This window comes from Danio rerio, chromosome 5, assembly GCF_049306965.1.
Source record: "Danio rerio strain Tuebingen ecotype United States chromosome 5, GRCz12tu, whole genome shotgun sequence".
Classification (NCBI taxonomy): domain Eukaryota; kingdom Metazoa; phylum Chordata; class Actinopteri; order Cypriniformes; family Danionidae; genus Danio; species Danio rerio.
In genome coordinates this window covers 55269111-55288914 of record NC_133180.1, presented here as the reverse complement: position 1 = coordinate 55288914, position 19804 = coordinate 55269111, and the positions used below count along the sequence as shown (strand labels likewise).

Genomic DNA, 19804 nt, shown 5'->3' with positions numbered 1-19804 from the left:
TTGTGGCCGGGTGTTTAATTTAATTATATTGTTTAATATTGTTTAATTATATTATTTAATTATATTGTTTTTGTGTTCATTTAAGTGAAGGGTGTAATGAAAATGTCAAGTAACTTTTGGCTGAGCTATTTCTCTAAAAAATCAGCAGGTGATAAACTTTTACTCTATTATGATTAAACTACAATCCAAACATTGCATATTCTGCGATGTGACTATTGGGGATGCACACATTGCGATATCGATGCTTAACGATATATTGTGCAGCCCTAACCTGAATATAGGTTAGTTGCCTATCTTCTGTCCTTGGCCAAAAACTTGCTCTCACATTGTTAGTGCTGTTTAAGCACTATCAAAATCAATTTAACATGGATATAAAAACGATTTTTATTTTTTATTTTTAAACGTCATTATTTTTCTCATTATTTACCATGTATATTTAGACATTACATGAAACATTAAGTCATGAAAATGTGCTTAAAAGTTCTGGAAAAGTCATGGAATTTTAGTAGTAAAAATGTGTATGAACCCTGTATTTGTAAATCCAATATATACCAAACTTCTTAATATCTTTTATTATTTTAACTAACCATAATAGATTAAATGGATGCCAAATTTGAGTTGGAAAGATGAGTCTCTGTATAAATAAAAATGTACCAAAGTAATTAATTAAATGCAAGTAAAAAAAACTTATTAATAATATACAAATCACTTTTTAAATGTAAATTATGAGGAGGGTCTCATAATATACCGCAAGTGAATGATTAAATATACACCAAAAATAGGCAACACGCTTTCCACTGTTATATATTAATTTTAAAAGTCTTGCTGTGAAACAGTCTGAAATTGAGTGTCGCACCGTTCACCGATTCTTATTTTAAAAAATAATACTGAAAATTGTTTGTGATACAAAAGTTGTAGTGAAATTAAACAACATTGTGTCAAAAACGTGACTTTTTGACAATAGATGAGACTTTTATTATGAAGTGTTTGTCAGTGAACATGACGCACTTATCGCGCGACTCATGGTTGTACACACATGACGTACAAGTAACGTACAATAGTTTTATCAAGGTATAGAGTTATTGATTTGTAGAAATATCATTCCTATTTGTAATCAACCTTTAAAAGTAGCACTTCGATTTAATTTGAATAAGTTCAATTGTAGTTTACAACCCCCATGTGCGCTCTGCGTTTATGTGTATGTAAGTTAGACGAAGATTTAGGTGAGAAACGTGTGAAGTGATGCTGCAGGATTCAGCAGGTTTCTCTTATAGAAGAGCTGCAGAATGATGTTTTAACAAAAGGGTAATGTAAGTACACTGCGAAGACAGCCAATGGAACATTTTCATGTGTATGTTTAGTTTATGGCGCCAGACACTCAAGAACTGTTTTTTAAATGTCTTAGTTTTTCTTTAGGCTTAAAGCAAATACTTCAGGCATGGGACGGGGTTTCAATCGTTCACGGATCCGCAAATGTGACCTAATAATGTAAAAGGTAACGTCAACTGTTTCTCTTGTAAATAGGACCCAACATATACCCTGACAAATTATTATAAATGGGTTTAAAGTATCTCTATTAAAATATCTCCTAATTTATATATATATATATATATATATATATATATATATATATATATATATATATATATATATGTATGTATGTATGTATATATATATATATATATATATGTGTGTGTGTGTAAATTGAAAATATATAATTAATTAAAAAAATCTGTTCATATTTTCTAAAACAGCTAACGTTAACCAGAAAGTTATAGGATCAGAAAAATATCAATCTGTAAACATTTTTATATTTAATAAATGAGGAAAATAAAGATGCGTTATCATGTATGTGACAAAAAAGCATGCAAGTTTACAGTATACAGAATACTTTTTAGAAATTATGTGAATTAAAGTGCACAACCCAAAAGAAATAATGCTCATCAAACGGATAAGAGTTGGCTCACTGTAAAACAAAAATCGTTGATTTTATTTTATTTGACATTTTTGCATTTATGTGGGAAAAGCTCTGTTATGGATGTGACAGATGTAAAATTGGCAATTGTGTGACTTTGGTTAATCAAATATAATAGCTTAAAAACATTGACAGAAACATTTTTAAAGTACTGCAAAATACTTACACAAAAAATGCAGAATAGATTTCTCTATTTTAGTGAAAACTTTATGGCATGGTTGACATTTGCACGGAATGTGTGTGTGTGTGTGTGTGTATATATGTATATATATATATATATATATATATATATATATATATATATATATATATATATATATATATATAAATTTTCTTCTTTTTCAATCTAGTCTATAATTAATTAGATTTTAGATAATTTAATTATTTTTTCTATTTCTCATTATAATTAATAGATTCTAAAATCTTTCGTAGACTATTGTGCATTTATTTTTATCATATATATTTTATAATTTGTTTTATTGTTTGTCTTTATTTTGATTGTTTTAATTATATTTCTCTTTTTTCCAACTCCCCCAATTGAAAATCCCTCCAGTAAATGTTAACTCAATATTTTGATTTAAATGTTGCATGTTTTATTCAGCTGTTGTCCATCCTAAGTGATGGTTACAAATAAAAAGCATTGCAATACATTCTGTAATATGGGGCAGATTAGATTACAAATAATAGGAATTCAGAACGCTTAACTAAATTTAGCTGGAGAGCAGTTTCTGTAATTCTAAAGACTTTTTTTTTAAATATAAAACTTTTTGACCTATGAAATATAACATATTTTAATATAAAATTGAAGCAAAGTTTCTCAAATGCTTAACACCCCTGCAGATAAGTGATAATTTTATCTGCAAATTGTGCAATTTTCAAAATTATTAACCGGTGCAAGGTTTTCAGGTTTCACCTTGTCCAAAAATGGCATCTGACGACTTACGAGCGCAGAGGGATAAAATACAGAGGGAGATTTTGGCTCTGGAGAGCACTTTAGGTGCAGACAGCAGCATCGCAGACCAGCTGTCATCGGACAACAGCAGTGGTGAGTCACTATAATTAAGAGATTTTGGGATCCTAATGGATTAACATTCATATAAAGGCCACATATTCTGCCAAGGTAGTAGGTAAACAGCTAGGATATTTAAATCAGTCTTAGAAATACTCTTGATGATTTGATGAAATTCTTACCTAGAATAAATAAAAATCATGGAATTTCACTCGTGAAAATTTGGTTTGTCTCTCTATAAACTGAATATAACATTTCTTTGACAGATTATGAATCTGATGACAGTGGACCAACAGTTAAAAGGGTGGTAAGAATCCAAATACATGCCTAATTATTATACTGTGAATGGCTACAACATGTATGAAATTAGACACATGCTGATGTTCAATATATCATGATCATGAACATGCTCAATAATAATATTGTAAGCATTTCAAAATAAAGTTTATAATTATTTGATATTTTAATTCTAGAGTGTCTTTTAAGAATATTCAGACTGTTGTATTTGCAAGGGTTGTTTATCATAAGACCAAATGCTTGAAGACCTAATTTGACAATTTATTTCAAGCAATAACATTTTCACATGTAAGTCTGGCCCACGACATTGAAACTTTTGTTAATAGGCCTTTTGTTTCTCAACTCTGTACAGAAAGGCTCCATTACTTAATGTCTCTAAAGCCAATGTCAATTTAACTAAAGCCAACTATAAAAGCAATTATTAACATTAGCAGATGTTCATTTCAAACATTGCTCCGAGCTGTATGCGTTTAAAAATTCTTTAAATGCAAAACTGACAGAATCAAAAACAGCTGATGGAGAATACACCAACTTGTGCATTATTCAGTTACAAGATGGTGGCAAACAGTCAAAAACTGCAGCCTGACAGACAAGCAAATACATATAAATGTGGATAGAAGTATATAGATTTGTATGTTTTCACTGACGGTCAATGTGATTGGAAGTTCCTGGATGAGCCTGTGTTATTTAGCAGGATAACAAACCTTAGAATGTTGAGACTGACCAATCAAAATTGATTATTTCAGATAGCTGTGTAATAACCAATGTTAACAAACACAACTTTGGATTAATTTCACTCTAGTAAATTTTGAACTATGAGTAATAAATGCTGCAAAACTTCACATTAGTAAATAATGTAGAGTTTATTGTACATAGTCTTTTTTTCAGTATTGCATTTCTTGTAATTTTTCTAGGAGCGTGATGACTTGGAGACAGAGCGTTTGCGGATTCAGAGGGAGATTGAGGAGTTGGAAAATGCACTTGGTGCTGATGCTGCTTTAGAAAATGTCTTACAAGGTATTGTGATTATTATATTATTTTTTATTAACAGGCTTTTTCAATAATTAAGTTAAATAACACACATTCTCAGTGGCCACTTTAGTGGGTTACTGCATTTAAAGGTCCAGTTCATCTCAAGATGAAAATTCTTTCACTGCATTAAAAGTCTATTCAACTAAAACATGAAAAAAAAGTTGAAGACATCAGAAAATCATTCAGGCAGTTCAATATAAATATCTTTTGAAGATACCCAATTGCCTAATATAATGAACAGATCATTTTCTCATTCAATTGAATAAAAAAGCTCAAGCTTACTTGTATAGCACTTTTCACAATACTTATCAATTCTGTTCACTTGTCTGAACAAATCTTGTATGGAGCGATTGCAAATTGTGGAGAATGCAACAGCAAGGCTTTTAACTAACACCAGTAGGAGGTCACACTAGTCTTGGGCTGTATCCAAATTTTGATACTGTCAAACCTTCTCCCTATTTTACCTTGGTATACCGTAAATGCGACCTTAGGTTCGCGGTCACCTGTTTGTATTGTTCATATTAGAGATCTGCGCAGAATGCTTTCTCTCATTCGCACACACGCTTGCATGCACACACACACACACACGCACACACACACGCACACACACACATACACGCTGAGAAAGAGAGAGACAGCACCATGCACGCCCTCTCTCTCTCATTCGCACACACACAGACATAACAGCATCCATGCGGCCCGCTCCCTTTTAAATTACACCAGAGTTACCGACCGCTCTCACACTTTTTTTGGAAATTTATTTCTCCATCACAAGAAATCTGTTCTGGTCACATGCGGGAATGCAGACCTCTAGTTCGTATTTACCACGTCTCCCTTCTCGTTCGGTGGAAACCAGAAATACTGCCAAACTGCAGGTCACTTCGACTCGCCACCTCTCTCTCTCTCTCTCTCCCTCTCTCTCTCTCTCTCTCTCCCTCTCTCTTTCTCTCTCCCTCTCTCTCTCTCTCTCTCTCTCTCCTCGTGATGACAATCATGCATAGGTATTTGTAGGCATTAAATAATTAATATTTATTATTTAATACTTGTCTCCTAAATAAGTGCATTGTTTATGACGGTTATAACGGTATTGAAGCTGACGCCTTTAGCTATTTTTAGATCCTGTGGTATACCATAGTACCATATTACCGCCCAAGCATAGGTCACATATCACTCCTGTGCTTAAGGCACTTCACTGGCTTTCTATTAGTTTTAAAGTAAATGTAAAATACTGGTAATTACATGTAGAGCTCTGCATGGTCAAACATCTCTTTATATTCAAAATCTTTTACGTAGTCACTCATTTAGCCGGTATCTGAGGTCTTCTGGAGAAGACCTTTTAGCCATTCCAAGAACTCGTTTTAAGACTAAAGGTGCCTTCCATGTCGTGGCCCCAAGGCTCTGAAACGTTCACCCTATAGCACTGAGAACTCTGGGATCAGTTGAACTTTTTGAAAAGCATTTAAAGACACATATTTTTGTTCAAGCTTTTAATTGAAAGTATTAGTGTTTTTGTACTTTGTTTTAATGTTTTCTTTCATTGATACGTGTTCTTTTACCTGTTTTCTAATATTTTAAAGCACTTTGTGACTTAATGTCTGTGAAAGGTGCTATATAAATAAACTTTTACTTACTTAGCTTCACAAAAGGTCAAAATCAGGAAAGTAAAGCATTTGTGTATAAGGTGGGTCGTGTATGAACAGAAACAATAAGTGCAATTGTGAACAGAAACTCAGCCACACTTGTGGCCTGTTGCACATAACAAGTTGAACAAACTCCATGTAGCACCTGTTCAGTGTTGACAACCAAATAAATTCAACCTGTTTAGGATCAGGTTATGTGGTTTCACAACAATTGACATAAACTTTTTCTGTTAACTCGAGTTTAACCCAGAGTTTGTGATTAGCAGAGTTTCACTTCTCTGTTGAAGATTAAGAGATATCGTTATCCAAAATACAATATATTTTCTCACAATTATAAGGCAGAAACAAACATTGTTTATTTAACAGTAGTTTAAGAATGAACTAAATGAAAATATCTCAGTGAAAATCAATTAACTGATTTTAGCAATGCAGGTTCACAAACAGTCCAAAGTTCTATTTGGTCCTATTTGGGTTAGTCATCTCTAACCCAGAATGAAACCTCTACCGGAGGAACCCAGTGGAACCCAATCAAAACCAACCAAACTTTTAAAATCTGAAATCTCATTGTTTGGTCAAACTATATCTGAACTTACCTGGGTAAAAACCCAAACTTTGATTGAGAAAGATTGAGAAAGCATGCAACAGAAGAATTAACGTCATTCTAGATCAATATTTTTTGACTTCAGTTAGCAAGTCTGAATGTTATATTGTTAATAATAGCTTAAATTAAATCTGTTTATCTTATAAAGTGATCGTGGCTCTTCAGAAAATTTGGATTAATCCTCTCAATTCATATGGGATTTTTTCTCCTTATGAGTATTTTGAAGTATCAAAATCTTCTAAGAAAAAACATTTGTTTTCTAATTTATCAGATTTCACAAAACGTATTACTTAATTGATGTTCAAAAGAGGAACCAATCTTATTGGTCCAGAACTACATAAGTGAGAAATGACAGGGATTTCTTAATTTGAGACACTTTAACATATTATCACTTTGGAATTATAAGGTCTGCATTTTAAAGGATTTTAAGTTACTGAGCTTTAAAGTTTTTGCTTTACATACAGCAAATGATATGTGTGTAACAGTTCTCTTTCATACATTAACATGAGAGAGACTCTAAACGTGCTCTGGCACATTGTTAATTAAAGCTTTGTTTTTCAAGAAATACAATCAGTGTGCTTATTAATTTAATTAAACAAAAATTGGTGTAACAATATGTTGATGTTGATTAAGTAATTTTTTTTTTGTTTTCTAAAATATCTAAAATATTTTAGAATACAGAATATTTTTGTTATTTAACATTCAAGACTGTGCTCAATATTTTTTACAATGCAGATGTTAATTTTATGTCGTTAGTATGGTAATATCTAATTAATTATATACTTTATATGAATTATTAAGTAAAATTTTTTAAATTATTTTTAAAAGATTATATTTATTGAATTATTGAAAGACTTTAAAACAATGAGCAAATAAGTTCAATAAACACTGAAAAATGTTTGACTAACTATATATATACACAAATAAAAATATTTCACATTTAATAATCTACATTTTTTTAATAACTGTTTCTTTTTCAACTTTTTTTCAACATATTTAACATTTCATCTCAATGTCAAAAAATGCTTTTAAATCATCACATTTACATGCATCTTTTCTTTTTCAGTTTCCTTTTAAATTTTAAGTGGTGCAGCATTATTTAGTCGACTCTGATTTTGTGTTTCTTATTGGTCTTTTCCACTGTCAATGGAGCAGTCTAGCTGAATGACAAAAGAAAACTTATTCTGATTGGTCTTTGTGCGTGCATTCGGAATGCAGATTGGCTGACAGAAAGAACCTTATAGAGCTATATAGAAGCTAGAGTTTGACTTTGTAGAGAAAATCTTTTTTTTTTTTTTAATAAAAAGTCTTAAAACATAAACAACTTATAAAACGGTAACACAAACTGTTAAAATGTAAATAAGCTGTCATTTAATAAGAATATGTCAATAACTCAATTTTGACAAAAATGTCCGATAGAACCTTATAATTCCAAGGTGATAATATGATAAATTACCTGAAAAATCTGTTGTATTAAAGAGTCTGCTGCTACAACTGCATTTACTTAAATAACATGTTTGTTCATTCTTCTTGTATTGTTCTTTTTTTGTTAACAGACAGCGATCATGACACTGACTCTGTGAGTTTCTGCATTATTCCTTAATACTTGATTGTGCTTGTTAGTATAGATTGTACATACTACTCTATATGCATAATTTTTTGCAGTTTAAGTTAAAATGTTAATGTTTAAAAAATGGTCTACCTTCAATAGAGTGAAGACAGTGCTGACGATTTAGAGCTTCCACAAAATGTGGAGACTTGCCTGCAAATGAATTTGGTCTATCAGGAGGTGCTAAAAGAGAAACTAGCTGAGCTAGAACAACTGCTCATTGAAAATCAACAGCAGCAGGTATGTGAATAACAACCTCATACCATTTAACTGTATTATTACACTATAATATCTGAAATCTCACTGCATCTCTACAGAAAGAGATCGAGGTCCAGCTCTCTGGCCCAGGCAACTCTATCTTCTCAGTACCTGGAGTTCCTCCTCAGAAACAATTTCTAGGATACTTCTTAAAGCCTTACTTCAAGGACAAACTCACCGGTTTGGTATGTTTATGTGTTTGACCCCAAAAGTCTTTAAAGTAATGCATTTCCATTTTACCCATTTTGATTTGTTTTTCTAGGGTCCTCCAGCTAATGAGGAAACTAAAGAGAGGATGAAGCATGGTAGCATACCTGTTGATAATCTGAAAATTAAAAGATGTACGTATTAAGACAGCATGCTTGTTTTTTTTTTTTGTTACTTGAATCTTAAAGATTATTTAATAATGTAAACGTTGTGTTATGTCTTTCAGGGGAGGGTTGGCAGAAGACTTTGCTGACCAATGCAGTTGCTAGAGACACTATGAAACGAATGCTGCAACCTAAACTATCCAAGTGAGTTCTGGATGGAAACATTAATATTTGATTGTTGTCCTGGGGTGTGTGTTCTTAAAATTCTGACGGTATGATAACTTAGGTTGAAAAAATATCATGGTTTCGCAGTATTATGATTACTGCCCTAAATATATGTTGTTCTTAAATGTCTAGTTAAAAAGCAAAAACTTTTTTCCTCTTTAAACACAAAATATTTTATTTTGAAAAAGATTTATAATATCTTGGAAGAGTAAACATGTCAGACTAAATAATTCAAATCAATCATTGACTTTTGCTGTCTTTATTAGTTTCTAAAACACAGATATATTTACAATTTAAAATGGCATCTTTAGATATCTTTTCAACTGGAGATATTGTTGTCCTAAAAAATGAAGAAAAAAATAAAAATGTAAACATGTAAATTTAAAAATCTTACACATACCTTGGGAATGGGAAGAAAATAGAAATAGGAAATAGAAAGAAAATGTCTGACTTTTCCAAAACGCTGGATACCTCAAAAACGGTCATCATCCCATGCCTATGTACCGTAGAATGATATATCATTTAACAAATTAAATTTTCTAAACTGCAGTTATTTTTTTTAAACCATGGGTTTTAGGAGTACCTTCTAAAAAAAAACTATAAACCTCAGGCTGTGAGTCGACAGCACTACCTACTGCACCACTGCGTCACCCTCAATCTAATCCTGTTATATGAAATAATCTTGCTCCCTGTTGCTATGACAACAACTCTTATATTAGTTTTGAAGAATACAACTATCCTGGACCATGTCAAATTGTCAATAATTTTAATCCAGTTAACTGAGTAGCCCACACATGAAGACCAAACCCCAGGAACTGTAGTTAGTGATGTAAAGTAGATGGTGGAGTGTAATGGCAATTATTTTCTTCCTGTTCACAAGGAATACATTTTAATCTGAAGACTGAAATTAAATAAAGTCTGACAAAGTTTGTCTTTTAATTGATTTAATTCACCGGATCAGTTTTACACAGATAGCCTCTGTGAGCAAAACCTTAATCAATTTAAAATATCAATATATAATTGTCAATCATCGATAAACGATCATCAATATTTAATGTTTCCATTACACGAGCAAATTCTAATTCTGGTAATTAAAACATAAAAGATTAAACTAACGTCAGATTGTTGCTGTAAATAATAAATGTCATCAATGTTCAGTTATGGAGCGTCAACTAAGGAGGAAACACTAAATTGTTGAACTACATTGGTAACAATGGAACTTGTGTATTTTGAGAAACACACCCCTGTTTCTTCAGTTTTAGTTTTGTTAGCTTGGCTTTTAGAAATACAAGATTTTTTGTGTGCATTTAAATATGTGTGAAAAGCTTGACATGATCTGTGTTTTCTTAGGATGGAATATCTCAGCAACAAACTGTGTAGAGCGGAAGGCGAGGAAAAAGAACAACTGAAAGCGCAAATAGAATTAATTGAGAAACAAATAGCTGAAATAAGGTAACGTCATTTTAAGCACTTTCATCAGAGAATATATACGATTATAACTAAATTACTATTCAAAAGTTTGAGGTCAGTAAGATTGTATATGGTGAAGAAATATATTTCATTCAGTCTTTTTAATGTTTCAGCATTCATTATAATTAGAAATTATAATAAGTAATGTTTCTTGAGCACCAAATCACCATATTAGAATGATTTCAGAAAGGTCATGGGACACTAAAGGCTGGATTAATGACAATTAACAATGCAGCTCTTAATCACAGACATATATCATTATTTTAATGAAATAATAAAATACCAAACAGCCATGTTCAATTGTATTAATGTCCCACAGTATTGCTGTGTTTCGGCATTTATTGATTACATAAACACAGCCTTGGTAAGTGCTAGAGCTGAGATGCCAAAACTGGGGGCTGCGAGCCAAAGATGGCCCATGGTAACTTTTGATTTGATTTGGTCCACCAGAAATTGCTGAGCTAGAAAAAAAGAAAAACTGAAATTAAAGGTTTGAATTAAATGTGAATTAAGCTGATTTTTAAAGGGTCATGAAACCCTAAAACACGTTTTTTTAGTTGATTACTTATATATATAGGACATATATATATATATAGCTCCTTTCACACAGTGATACCAGTAAATATCTGGAAAATTTCCGGAACGACTTTACCGGTATATTCAAAAAAGCGCTGTTCACACAGGCGAGGACGTTACGGAAATTTTCCGATAAGAGCATTCACACATCCATTCCAAAATACCGGTAAATTCTGACATCATTCACCAAAAATGAGCTTTAAACACTGCGCTTCTATTTGTAAACATTTTACTAAATTACAAACTCTGTGGATGATCAATATTGTGAACAACTTTCGCAGGATCACTTTCGCATGTCGAGATGTTCATTATATGTGCGTGTGCAGGCGCTCACGGGCTGTTTCACAGGCACACGCAAAGCTTGAAGGTAAACAAACAACGGCTTATCATAAGCATCTCATCGATGATTATTTACACAGTTGGCATTAAGAAGAACATATAAATGTGATCTGACTAACTTCTAGCAGCTAAATGTGTCTGGAAAAATATTCAAAGGCTTTTATTCTCACAAACCGCACGGACGTAAACGCGTCTGACTGTTGTGATTGGCTAAAGCAGACGTCTCACGTCAGCACGTTCTAGACGTGCACGCGCTTATTACGGCAATCTTCCTTCTGCATTCACACAGCACAGCATTCCGGCATATTGCCGGTAATGTTACAACTTCTCTTTCCGGAAAATAGCCAGAACGAATTTACCGGTATTTTCAAAAAGAACCTGTTCACACATACAACCTTTCCAGAAAATTGCCGGTAATCTATTGAGACAATTCTAATGCTTTTAGCTTTAGACACTAACACAATGGATTTGATATGAAACGGACAAGATGTGCTTTAACTACAGACTGTCAGCTTTAATTTGAGGGTATTTACATTCAAATCAAGTGAACACTATATTATATGTAACAGTGTGCCTCCTACTTGTTAAGGGTCCAAAAGTAATTGGACAGAATAATAATCATAAATAAAACTTTTACTTTTTAATACTTGGTTGCACATCATTTGTAGTCAATTACAGCCGGATGTCTGAAATGCATAGACATCACCAGATGTTAGGTTTCATTCCTAGTGTTGCGCTGCCAGGCCTTTACAGCAACTGTTTTCATTTCCTGCTCGCTTTCGGGGCCTTTTTCCTTTAGTTTTGTCTTCAGCAAGTAAAATGCAAGCTCAATTGGATACTAGTCAGATGATTGACTTTGGCCATTTGGCCACTGCATTTTTACATTGCATAACATTCCACTTCTTTCCCTTCAAAAACCTTTTGGTTGCTTTTGCACTATGCTTTGGGTCATTCTCCATCTATACTGTGAAGCAATGTCCAATGAGTTCTGAAGTATTTGACTGAATGTGAGCAGAAAATATTGCCTGAAACACTTCAGAATTCATTTTGCTGCCTTTGTCAGCAGTCACATCATCAATAAATCAAAGAACCAGTTGCATAAACAGCCATACATGCCCATGTCATGACAGTACCAACATGCTTCACTGCTTAAGCCTGGTTTACACTCAACATGTCCGCTAGTTCACTTGAGTATGCGCGGCGAACATGGCATCATCGATGTGTTTGCGGAGGTTCGCTTTGGGTGCACGTGACATGATTTCGGCTGATGGAGCAGATGGTTTTTTTGAAACTCGAGCGAGCACCACGTTTGATTTGAGTTAGATATGAAACACTTTGAGGAAATTTTGTCCAAAACTGGTACACCTGTACAGACATCTTTATGATTTGTGACCAGAAAGATAAACAGATGATCAATAATTCTTGGCTAGAAATTGGAATAGCCATGGGAAAGGAGTTAAGTTTTTGCTAAAAGATTTGGAAAAACCAGAGTGATAAGTTTGTTAAAGCCAAAAGAGGCCGTGACAAAAGTAGAGACCCAGGTACACAATTAGAGACAGAAAAGCAGAAATATGTTTTTCCACTAGTCATAAGTTTTACACTGATGTATAGATTACACTTTTGAATTTAAAACAATTGAATAGTTACAAAACTATAATCAAGGAACAAATTATTTCTTTGATAACTGGAAAGGAATATTTGAACCTAGCAGTTTACAATATACTGATGACCTGTTTTTTAGGCTATAGGGCGTACTCACACTATGTACAGTTACCTCGAACTGGGCCTAAGCACGCTTGTCCCCCCTCCCGTCTCCCTCGACGGTGAGCACTTACATTACAATCAAGCCTGGAAACGCTTACGTCATCGATTCTGCGCTGTTCAGTAGGCGCTCTCGCTCAGCACAGGGGAGATTTCTCGAGTTATATCGCTTTAGTCGTTAGGGATGCGGTGACACACAGTCAGAAATTTCGAGACTGTGCTCGCTGCAGAGCCATTTGAGCAGAGCTGAGCTCCAGCGAGGGGGAGCATGAGCTCTCGCTCATCCTCCTATAAGCTGTTTTAATGCGTACACCAACCCCACCCCTAACCCTACCCCCAGTGACATCACTCGTAGAAGAAGTGCAAGAAAGGAGGAGCGAGAGCTCAAGCTTCCCCTCGCTGGAGCTCAGTTCTGCCCAAATGGCTCTGCAGCGAGCACCACTTGGAAATTTCGCAGAACAGATCAGCCACTTTTGACACTCATAAACAATCATAAAGTCCTCGTGCTGCAGGAATTCAGAGGTTTGCTGAAGGTGCGCGCAGCTGTCGTGCAGTGAGGGGTTTGTGTATTTAATAAACTACGGCAGTTTGCGTTCACTAAACAGTAAAAATGATTAATAAATCCATATGAAACAGTCCCTTAAAAGTCACGTCTCGCTTTCAGTTTCAGGCTTTGACGCGTATTGTAATGTCAATTGTGGCAAGTATAAAAGCCTCTTCCATTTTGCGAGGTGTGCGCACAGTCAGCAGATGTGCGCAATGCGGCACCAGGAGAAAGTATAAGTCCAGCTTTAGGATCATGAGCAGTTCCTTTCCCTCTCCATACTCTGGAACAAGTTGATCTTGATCTCATCTGTCCATAGGATGTTCTTCCAGCACTGTAAAGGCTTTTAAAATTCTAATCCCACCTTCCTGTTCTTAAGGTTCACCGTTGGTTTACATCTTGTAATGAACCCTCTGTATTTATCCTAGTGTAATCTTCTCTTGTTGACTTTGCCACGACAAATTTTTTTGCAATCTTTCTGATGGGTTTGTTTTGTTTTTTCAGCCTAATGATGGCTTGCTTGACTGATTGCGACATCTTGGGACTTGACAGTAACAGATTCCAAATGCAAATAGCACAATTGAAATGAACACTGGACCTTTTATCTGCTCATTGTAATTGGGATGATAAAACAATAACACACATCTGGCCATGGAACAGCTTAGAAGCCAATTGTCCAATTACTTTTGGACCCTTAACAAGTGGGAGACACATTTGCAAACTTGTAATTCGCGTTCACCTCATTTGGTGTAAATGCCCTCAAATTAAAGCTGACAGTCTGCAGTTAAAGCACATCTTGTTTGTTTCATTTCAAATCAATTGTGTTGGTGTATAGGGCTAAATTGTTAGAACTGTGTTTATGTCCAAATATTTATGGACCTAACTATAACACTGTGTGTATATTCATTTATTCATTGTGTTATAAATGAGATTGTTTAGGGTTTTTATTGTAAGAAGTACATTATAAAATATAAAATTTATATATAATTATTGATTTGATTAAAGTATTTTTTTCGATGTATTTTTTTTAATATTATTAAATTAATAAGTTACCATTACAATTTTAATTTCATACAATTTGGTATAGTTGCTTCAGCCCACCACCCTCAATCAAGTTTTTTGGCCTTTCAAACAAAAAAGTTTGGGCACCCCTGCTTTAGAGATTTTTTTTCAAACACAAATGAAAAAAACCTTGTGACTCCAGACTTTGAAACATTAGTGCACTATGTGTCCAATAAAATCAAACTTAATATCATCTTAGAACCCTGAAAGACGATCAACTGTTGGGTGATCTGCAAGACGATCATGACTGGGATAAAATATCAAATATCGATGTAAGTTATGTAGCATTTTTATTGATACCTAGCAGATGAAGTCCTGTACTTTCTGCAGTTTCTCATTTTAGAATCATAAAAAGTCTTGTTTGTGTTCATATAGTTTGAAGGTTTGCGTCAGGCCGATGATTTGAAGAGGTTCTGGCAGAACTTTTTGCACCCGTCCATTAACAAATCGGTGTGGAAGCAAGACGAGATTTATAAACTACAAGCAGTCGCAGAAGAGTTCAAGATGTGCCATTGGGATAAAATCGCAGAGGCTCTTGGGGTAGGGATGGAGACATCAATGCACTTTTTAAAAAAACAATGCAAATATTGCACTTTTTATGCTTAACAACTCAATCTCATGATCTCTTTGTTTGCTTTCCAGACCAACAGAACAGCTTTCATGTGCTTCCAGACCTACCAGCGCTACATTTCAAAGACATTCAGAAGGACTCATTGGACAGAAGAGGAAGACGATCTCCTCAGAGAACTTGTTGAAAAAATGAGGATCGGGAACTTCATTCCTTACATACAGAGTGAGTGAACTGGATCTTGTACTGAATGTGGCATATTTTGTTTCTAAAGTGTGTGTTTATAGTTTATTTCTTGTTTCATTTTTGACCCTGGATCACAAAGCTAGTCATAAGTGTAAATTTTAAGAAACTCAAATTTATTAACCGTCTAAAAGCTTTAATTGATGTATGGCTTATGAATGGACAATATCTAGCCAATATACCACCTTTTTGAAAATCTGCAATCAGTGGTGTAACAGATCGCAAATCTTACGGTTCGGTTCACATCATGGTTTTTTAGTCACGGATCAGATTTTTTCGGATCAGCTAAAAAGGGAAGGAGACAAATGTCATTTGCTTGCCATTTATGACAAATAAGCACTGCAAGACACTTTTGGTTTTAACAAAGAGAGCATAGAACCTGTAATTTTATTAAAAATAAAATGAAGAAAAAATCAGCTAATTAAAAAATAAATTGTAAATTATTCTGTATATACTGTGAAAAATTCACTGTTACTACTACTGTTGCTGATAACACTAAATGTAGAAATTATTATAATCATTATAAAAAACATATAATTGGTACAACTCATATTTATTTTTAGTCTCCTTTTCAATAAATGATTCAGTCATTCACTCAAAAACTTAGTTTCATTGCTTGATGGATGCTTTTTAAAGAATTATTTAATGGCCTGTTTTTGATGGCTGGTTGTCGCCACCTTTTGGTAAAATAATGTAATTGCTGCCTACAACTTTCATTTTTGAGCGTCATTAAATGCATATGGCTGTGATTTTAATCTTTACCATAAATATCAGTGGTTATGTCTAAACTATAAACTGTTATCCAAGTATATTTGTGTTATTTGACTGTTTGTAACTTTATAACTAACTCAAAACACTAAAGACTGAATCTCTTCCTTGATTTTTGCATTTTTCAAACATATAAATGCAGCGATTCGAAGGATTAATAAACATATGCAAATCACCATTATTTATAGTTTGTTGAGTGGGGGTTGAGATCCCAATCTTTTTATGATTAATCTTGCAGCTTAATTTGCCAATAGCTTTACTTAAATTCGATAACAAGTGTGTATCATTGTGGCTATATATATTTGTGTTTATGTTCTCCGTAGTGTCACATTTTATGGTGGGTCGTGATGGATCTCAGTTGGCATATCGCTGGACATCTGTCCTGGATCCCTCATTAAAGAAAGGCCCTTGGTCCAAAGAGGAGGACCAGGTATGGAGCAGAATTAATTTTGGATATTATATTAATTTTGGTTTCTATATTATAATAAATAAGAAACTCATTATGAATAAATTGCTTTTGCATTATATTTTCAGTGACCACTAGGGCCAGACAGAATATGTGGACATGTTTGCAGATAATTTTGTAAAAAAAAAAAACAAATCTGTGGATTTTTGCTGTAACTATTTTAGGAGTATCATAACTAAAAACTTAATATATGAAATTAAAAAGAATTGCTTTTTTTAACTTTTATTTAATGTTTACAAGGCAAATCCATCTAGGTCCATTTATTTGGTAAACAAAGCAAGTCTGTCATATAATATAACTACTAAAAGACAAAAATATTACTTTACAAACTTTATTGTAAATAAATCAAATGAACTCTTTTATATTAGTCAATATTATTTACGAAATTAATAAAAAATGAATAAATATCAATTTACGCACATTTACACAAGTAAATAAATAGACTCAATGATGGGCTGAAAATCTGCGGAAATTTGCAGATTCTGTGTGGACCTAGTGATGACCCAACGTTTCAGTTTTGATATCTGCTGCAGTTACAGAAAAAACGTCTGGAATCACACATCCACATATTTACTAATTTGACTGTTGGCTCTAATTTCAGTTGTTGCGGAACGCTGTGGCAAAGTATGGGACCAGAGAATGGGGGAGGATTAGAACGGAAGTGCCAGGCAGGACCGACAGTGCTTGTCGAGACAGGTGAAACAAATTTCAGACAGAAGTCAAACTCATGTTCCAGACCCTCAAATCATCACAACCCCTAAGTCGATCTTGCTGGTTGATTTTGGTTATTCAAGCATGTATTCATTTAAGATTTGTATCTTAGGTATTTGGATTGCCTTCGGGAGACTGTGAAAAAGGGAACATGGAGCTATGCAGAGATGGAATTATTAAAAGAAAAAGTTGCAAAATATGGTGTCGGTAAGTCAAGTCATAATAAATACAGTATCCACTTGTTAGGTTGTGACGTATGAAATACTGCTTTCGAAGTCACTACTCATTTGAATAAGAAAATATTTATTTATGACCATTTTTTACTCCTATCACACATTAAAGAGAATTTTATATAAAATCATGGTGTTAACAACAGTCTCTGGACTTGCTGCATCACAGGCACCAATATATTAACAATATATAAAAAATAAATCACTTTCTGGCCATCAGTATGGATACATATATTATGATCATGATTTTCGAAAGTGTTACATCGCTTTATAAACTTTTAATAATACCATTTGATGAGCTTCCCCATACAGTTTGATAGAGCGCTTGGGCCCAGAAGCTGCTTCACGTGACGTCACACCTAAGCCTGGTTTTTACTTCTGCGTCAAGTGATCAGCATGACCCACGGCGCATGCAACAGCTGTGCATTCAGACTTCTGCACGCTGTTTCTGTTGCTCTGCAATAACATTTCCTAAAAAGCTAGTTGACAGTGAGGTGTTTATGTTCCTCTGTGTCGAGTTTCTTCTATGATGTTTTGTTTTTTCTGAACGCTTCCTTAATGTACAAGTGGTTCAAACTCGCTCATTTTGAGGAAGGAACCGGCGGACGTGCAACCACTTAAACCATAAGGTAAACGCAAAACAAAACTTTTCATCCGGAGCTCCTTCAAAGGACTCCACACTTGTAAACACTCGCTCTATGTGGTAAACACAAAACAAAACTATCCATCCGGAGCTCCTTCATGGGACTCCACACTTGTAAACACGCGCTGCACGTGGGTCCCCACCACACTCCAACCAATCACAGAGCTTGCGCTATGCATAGTTGCGACGTTTAGTTATATTTTTTGATAGGTGCACGTCAGTGACGCCGATGGCCACGGTGAGGGCTAAGCATCCATTCTTTGACCGTGCTGTAGCATACGCGTGCGCTTGACGCAGAAGTATAAATCAGCCTTTAACAAGTGGATATAACTAATGTTCAAATCTTTGAGGTCAATAAATTTATTTAAATAAGTATTAAAAGGGGCGAGGCAGTGGCGCAGTAGATAGTGCTGTCGCTACACAGCAAGAAGGTCGCTGGGTTGAACCTCGGCTCAGTTGGCGTTTCTGTGTGGAGTTTGCATGTTCTCCCTGCCTTTGCGTGGGTTTACTCCGGGTGCTCTGGTTTCCCCCATAGTCCAAAGACATGCGGTACAGGTGAATTGGGTAGGCTAAAATTGTCCTTAGTGTATGAGTGTGTTTGAATATGTGTGTGGATGTTTCCCAGAGATGGGTTGCAGCTGGAAGGGCACCCGCTGTGTAAAAACTTGCTGGATAAGTTGGCGGTTCATTCCGCTGTGGCGACCCCGGATTAATAAAGGGACTAAGCCGACAAGAAAATGAATGAATGAATAAAAAATATTAAAAGGGTTACTTTACATTGACGAAACATCTAAAAACTTTTATGCTGTAAAATATTTTGACAAAAAATGTATTGCAGTTTAAACAAAAACACCAAGCCACACAACTGTTTTCAACAACAACAACAGAAATTTTTTCTTGGATATGGTAAAGTCGTGATAACATGACACTTCAGTTCCCATTCTTACAATATTCTAAAAATGTAAAACATTTAAAGTTTAAATTTAGCATTGACTGCTTTTACATGGACATCAGTAATCAAATGATTTGCCTTAATCTGAATAAGACAACTGTTTACATGAGCTGCTTTTTGAATTGTCTTTTCATGATCCCACTTTACATGTTATAGCACATAATTTTATTATGTCATTGTGTCACGACGCTATCTACATTTCCTCCACAGTTTAAGGCAGTTTTAGGTGTTTCATTTTTTTATTTTTCAACATTAACTGCAGTTTGGCTCTGTCATTTCATTCATGCCCCCATGGTAAACTTAGGTACTGAATCTATGTATTAGGTAAGTTCTAGGGGGAGAGGGTTGTTTTAATGGAATTTGATACCGCACGCCGAATAAAAAAAAAAAACAAAAACTCTGAAATTTAAATTGTGTGTTACTGTGGTACTTTGATGATTTGGTAGATGCAGAGAATAGTGTCAAACAGCCATGGGTGTATGGAATATCCTGTCGTAAAATGCGGCGAAAATCC

General features: G+C 34.3%; 1 protein-coding gene across 5 annotated transcripts in view; it reads left to right on the top strand.

Annotated features, from left to right (window-relative positions):
- The first annotated feature begins 989 nt into the window (after nt 1–989).
- snapc4 (small nuclear RNA activating complex, polypeptide 4) overlaps nt 990–19804 on the top strand; it is a 29428-nt gene continuing 10613 nt past the window's right edge. Inside the window, exons 1-18 of one of the 5 annotated variants that reach the window (XR_012405991.1) lie at nt 1029–1310; nt 1417–1495; nt 2882–3020; nt 3251–3291; nt 4196–4298; nt 8111–8133; nt 8266–8403; nt 8481–8606; nt 8684–8762; nt 8855–8936; nt 10308–10409; nt 14909–14981; nt 15085–15249; nt 15352–15502; nt 16612–16718; nt 17356–17450; nt 17578–18550; nt 18763–19666. Coding sequence is in view for 4 of the 5 variants with exons in the window: in XM_009301777.5 (XP_009300052.3) it covers nt 1000–1071; nt 2882–3020; nt 3251–3291; nt 4196–4298; nt 8111–8133; nt 8266–8403; nt 8481–8606; nt 8684–8762; nt 8855–8936; nt 10308–10409; nt 14909–14981; nt 15085–15249; nt 15352–15502; nt 16612–16718; nt 17356–17450; nt 17578–17672 (1591 nt within the window). In the remaining variant the exon portion in view is untranslated. 5 annotated transcript variants of the gene reach the window in all.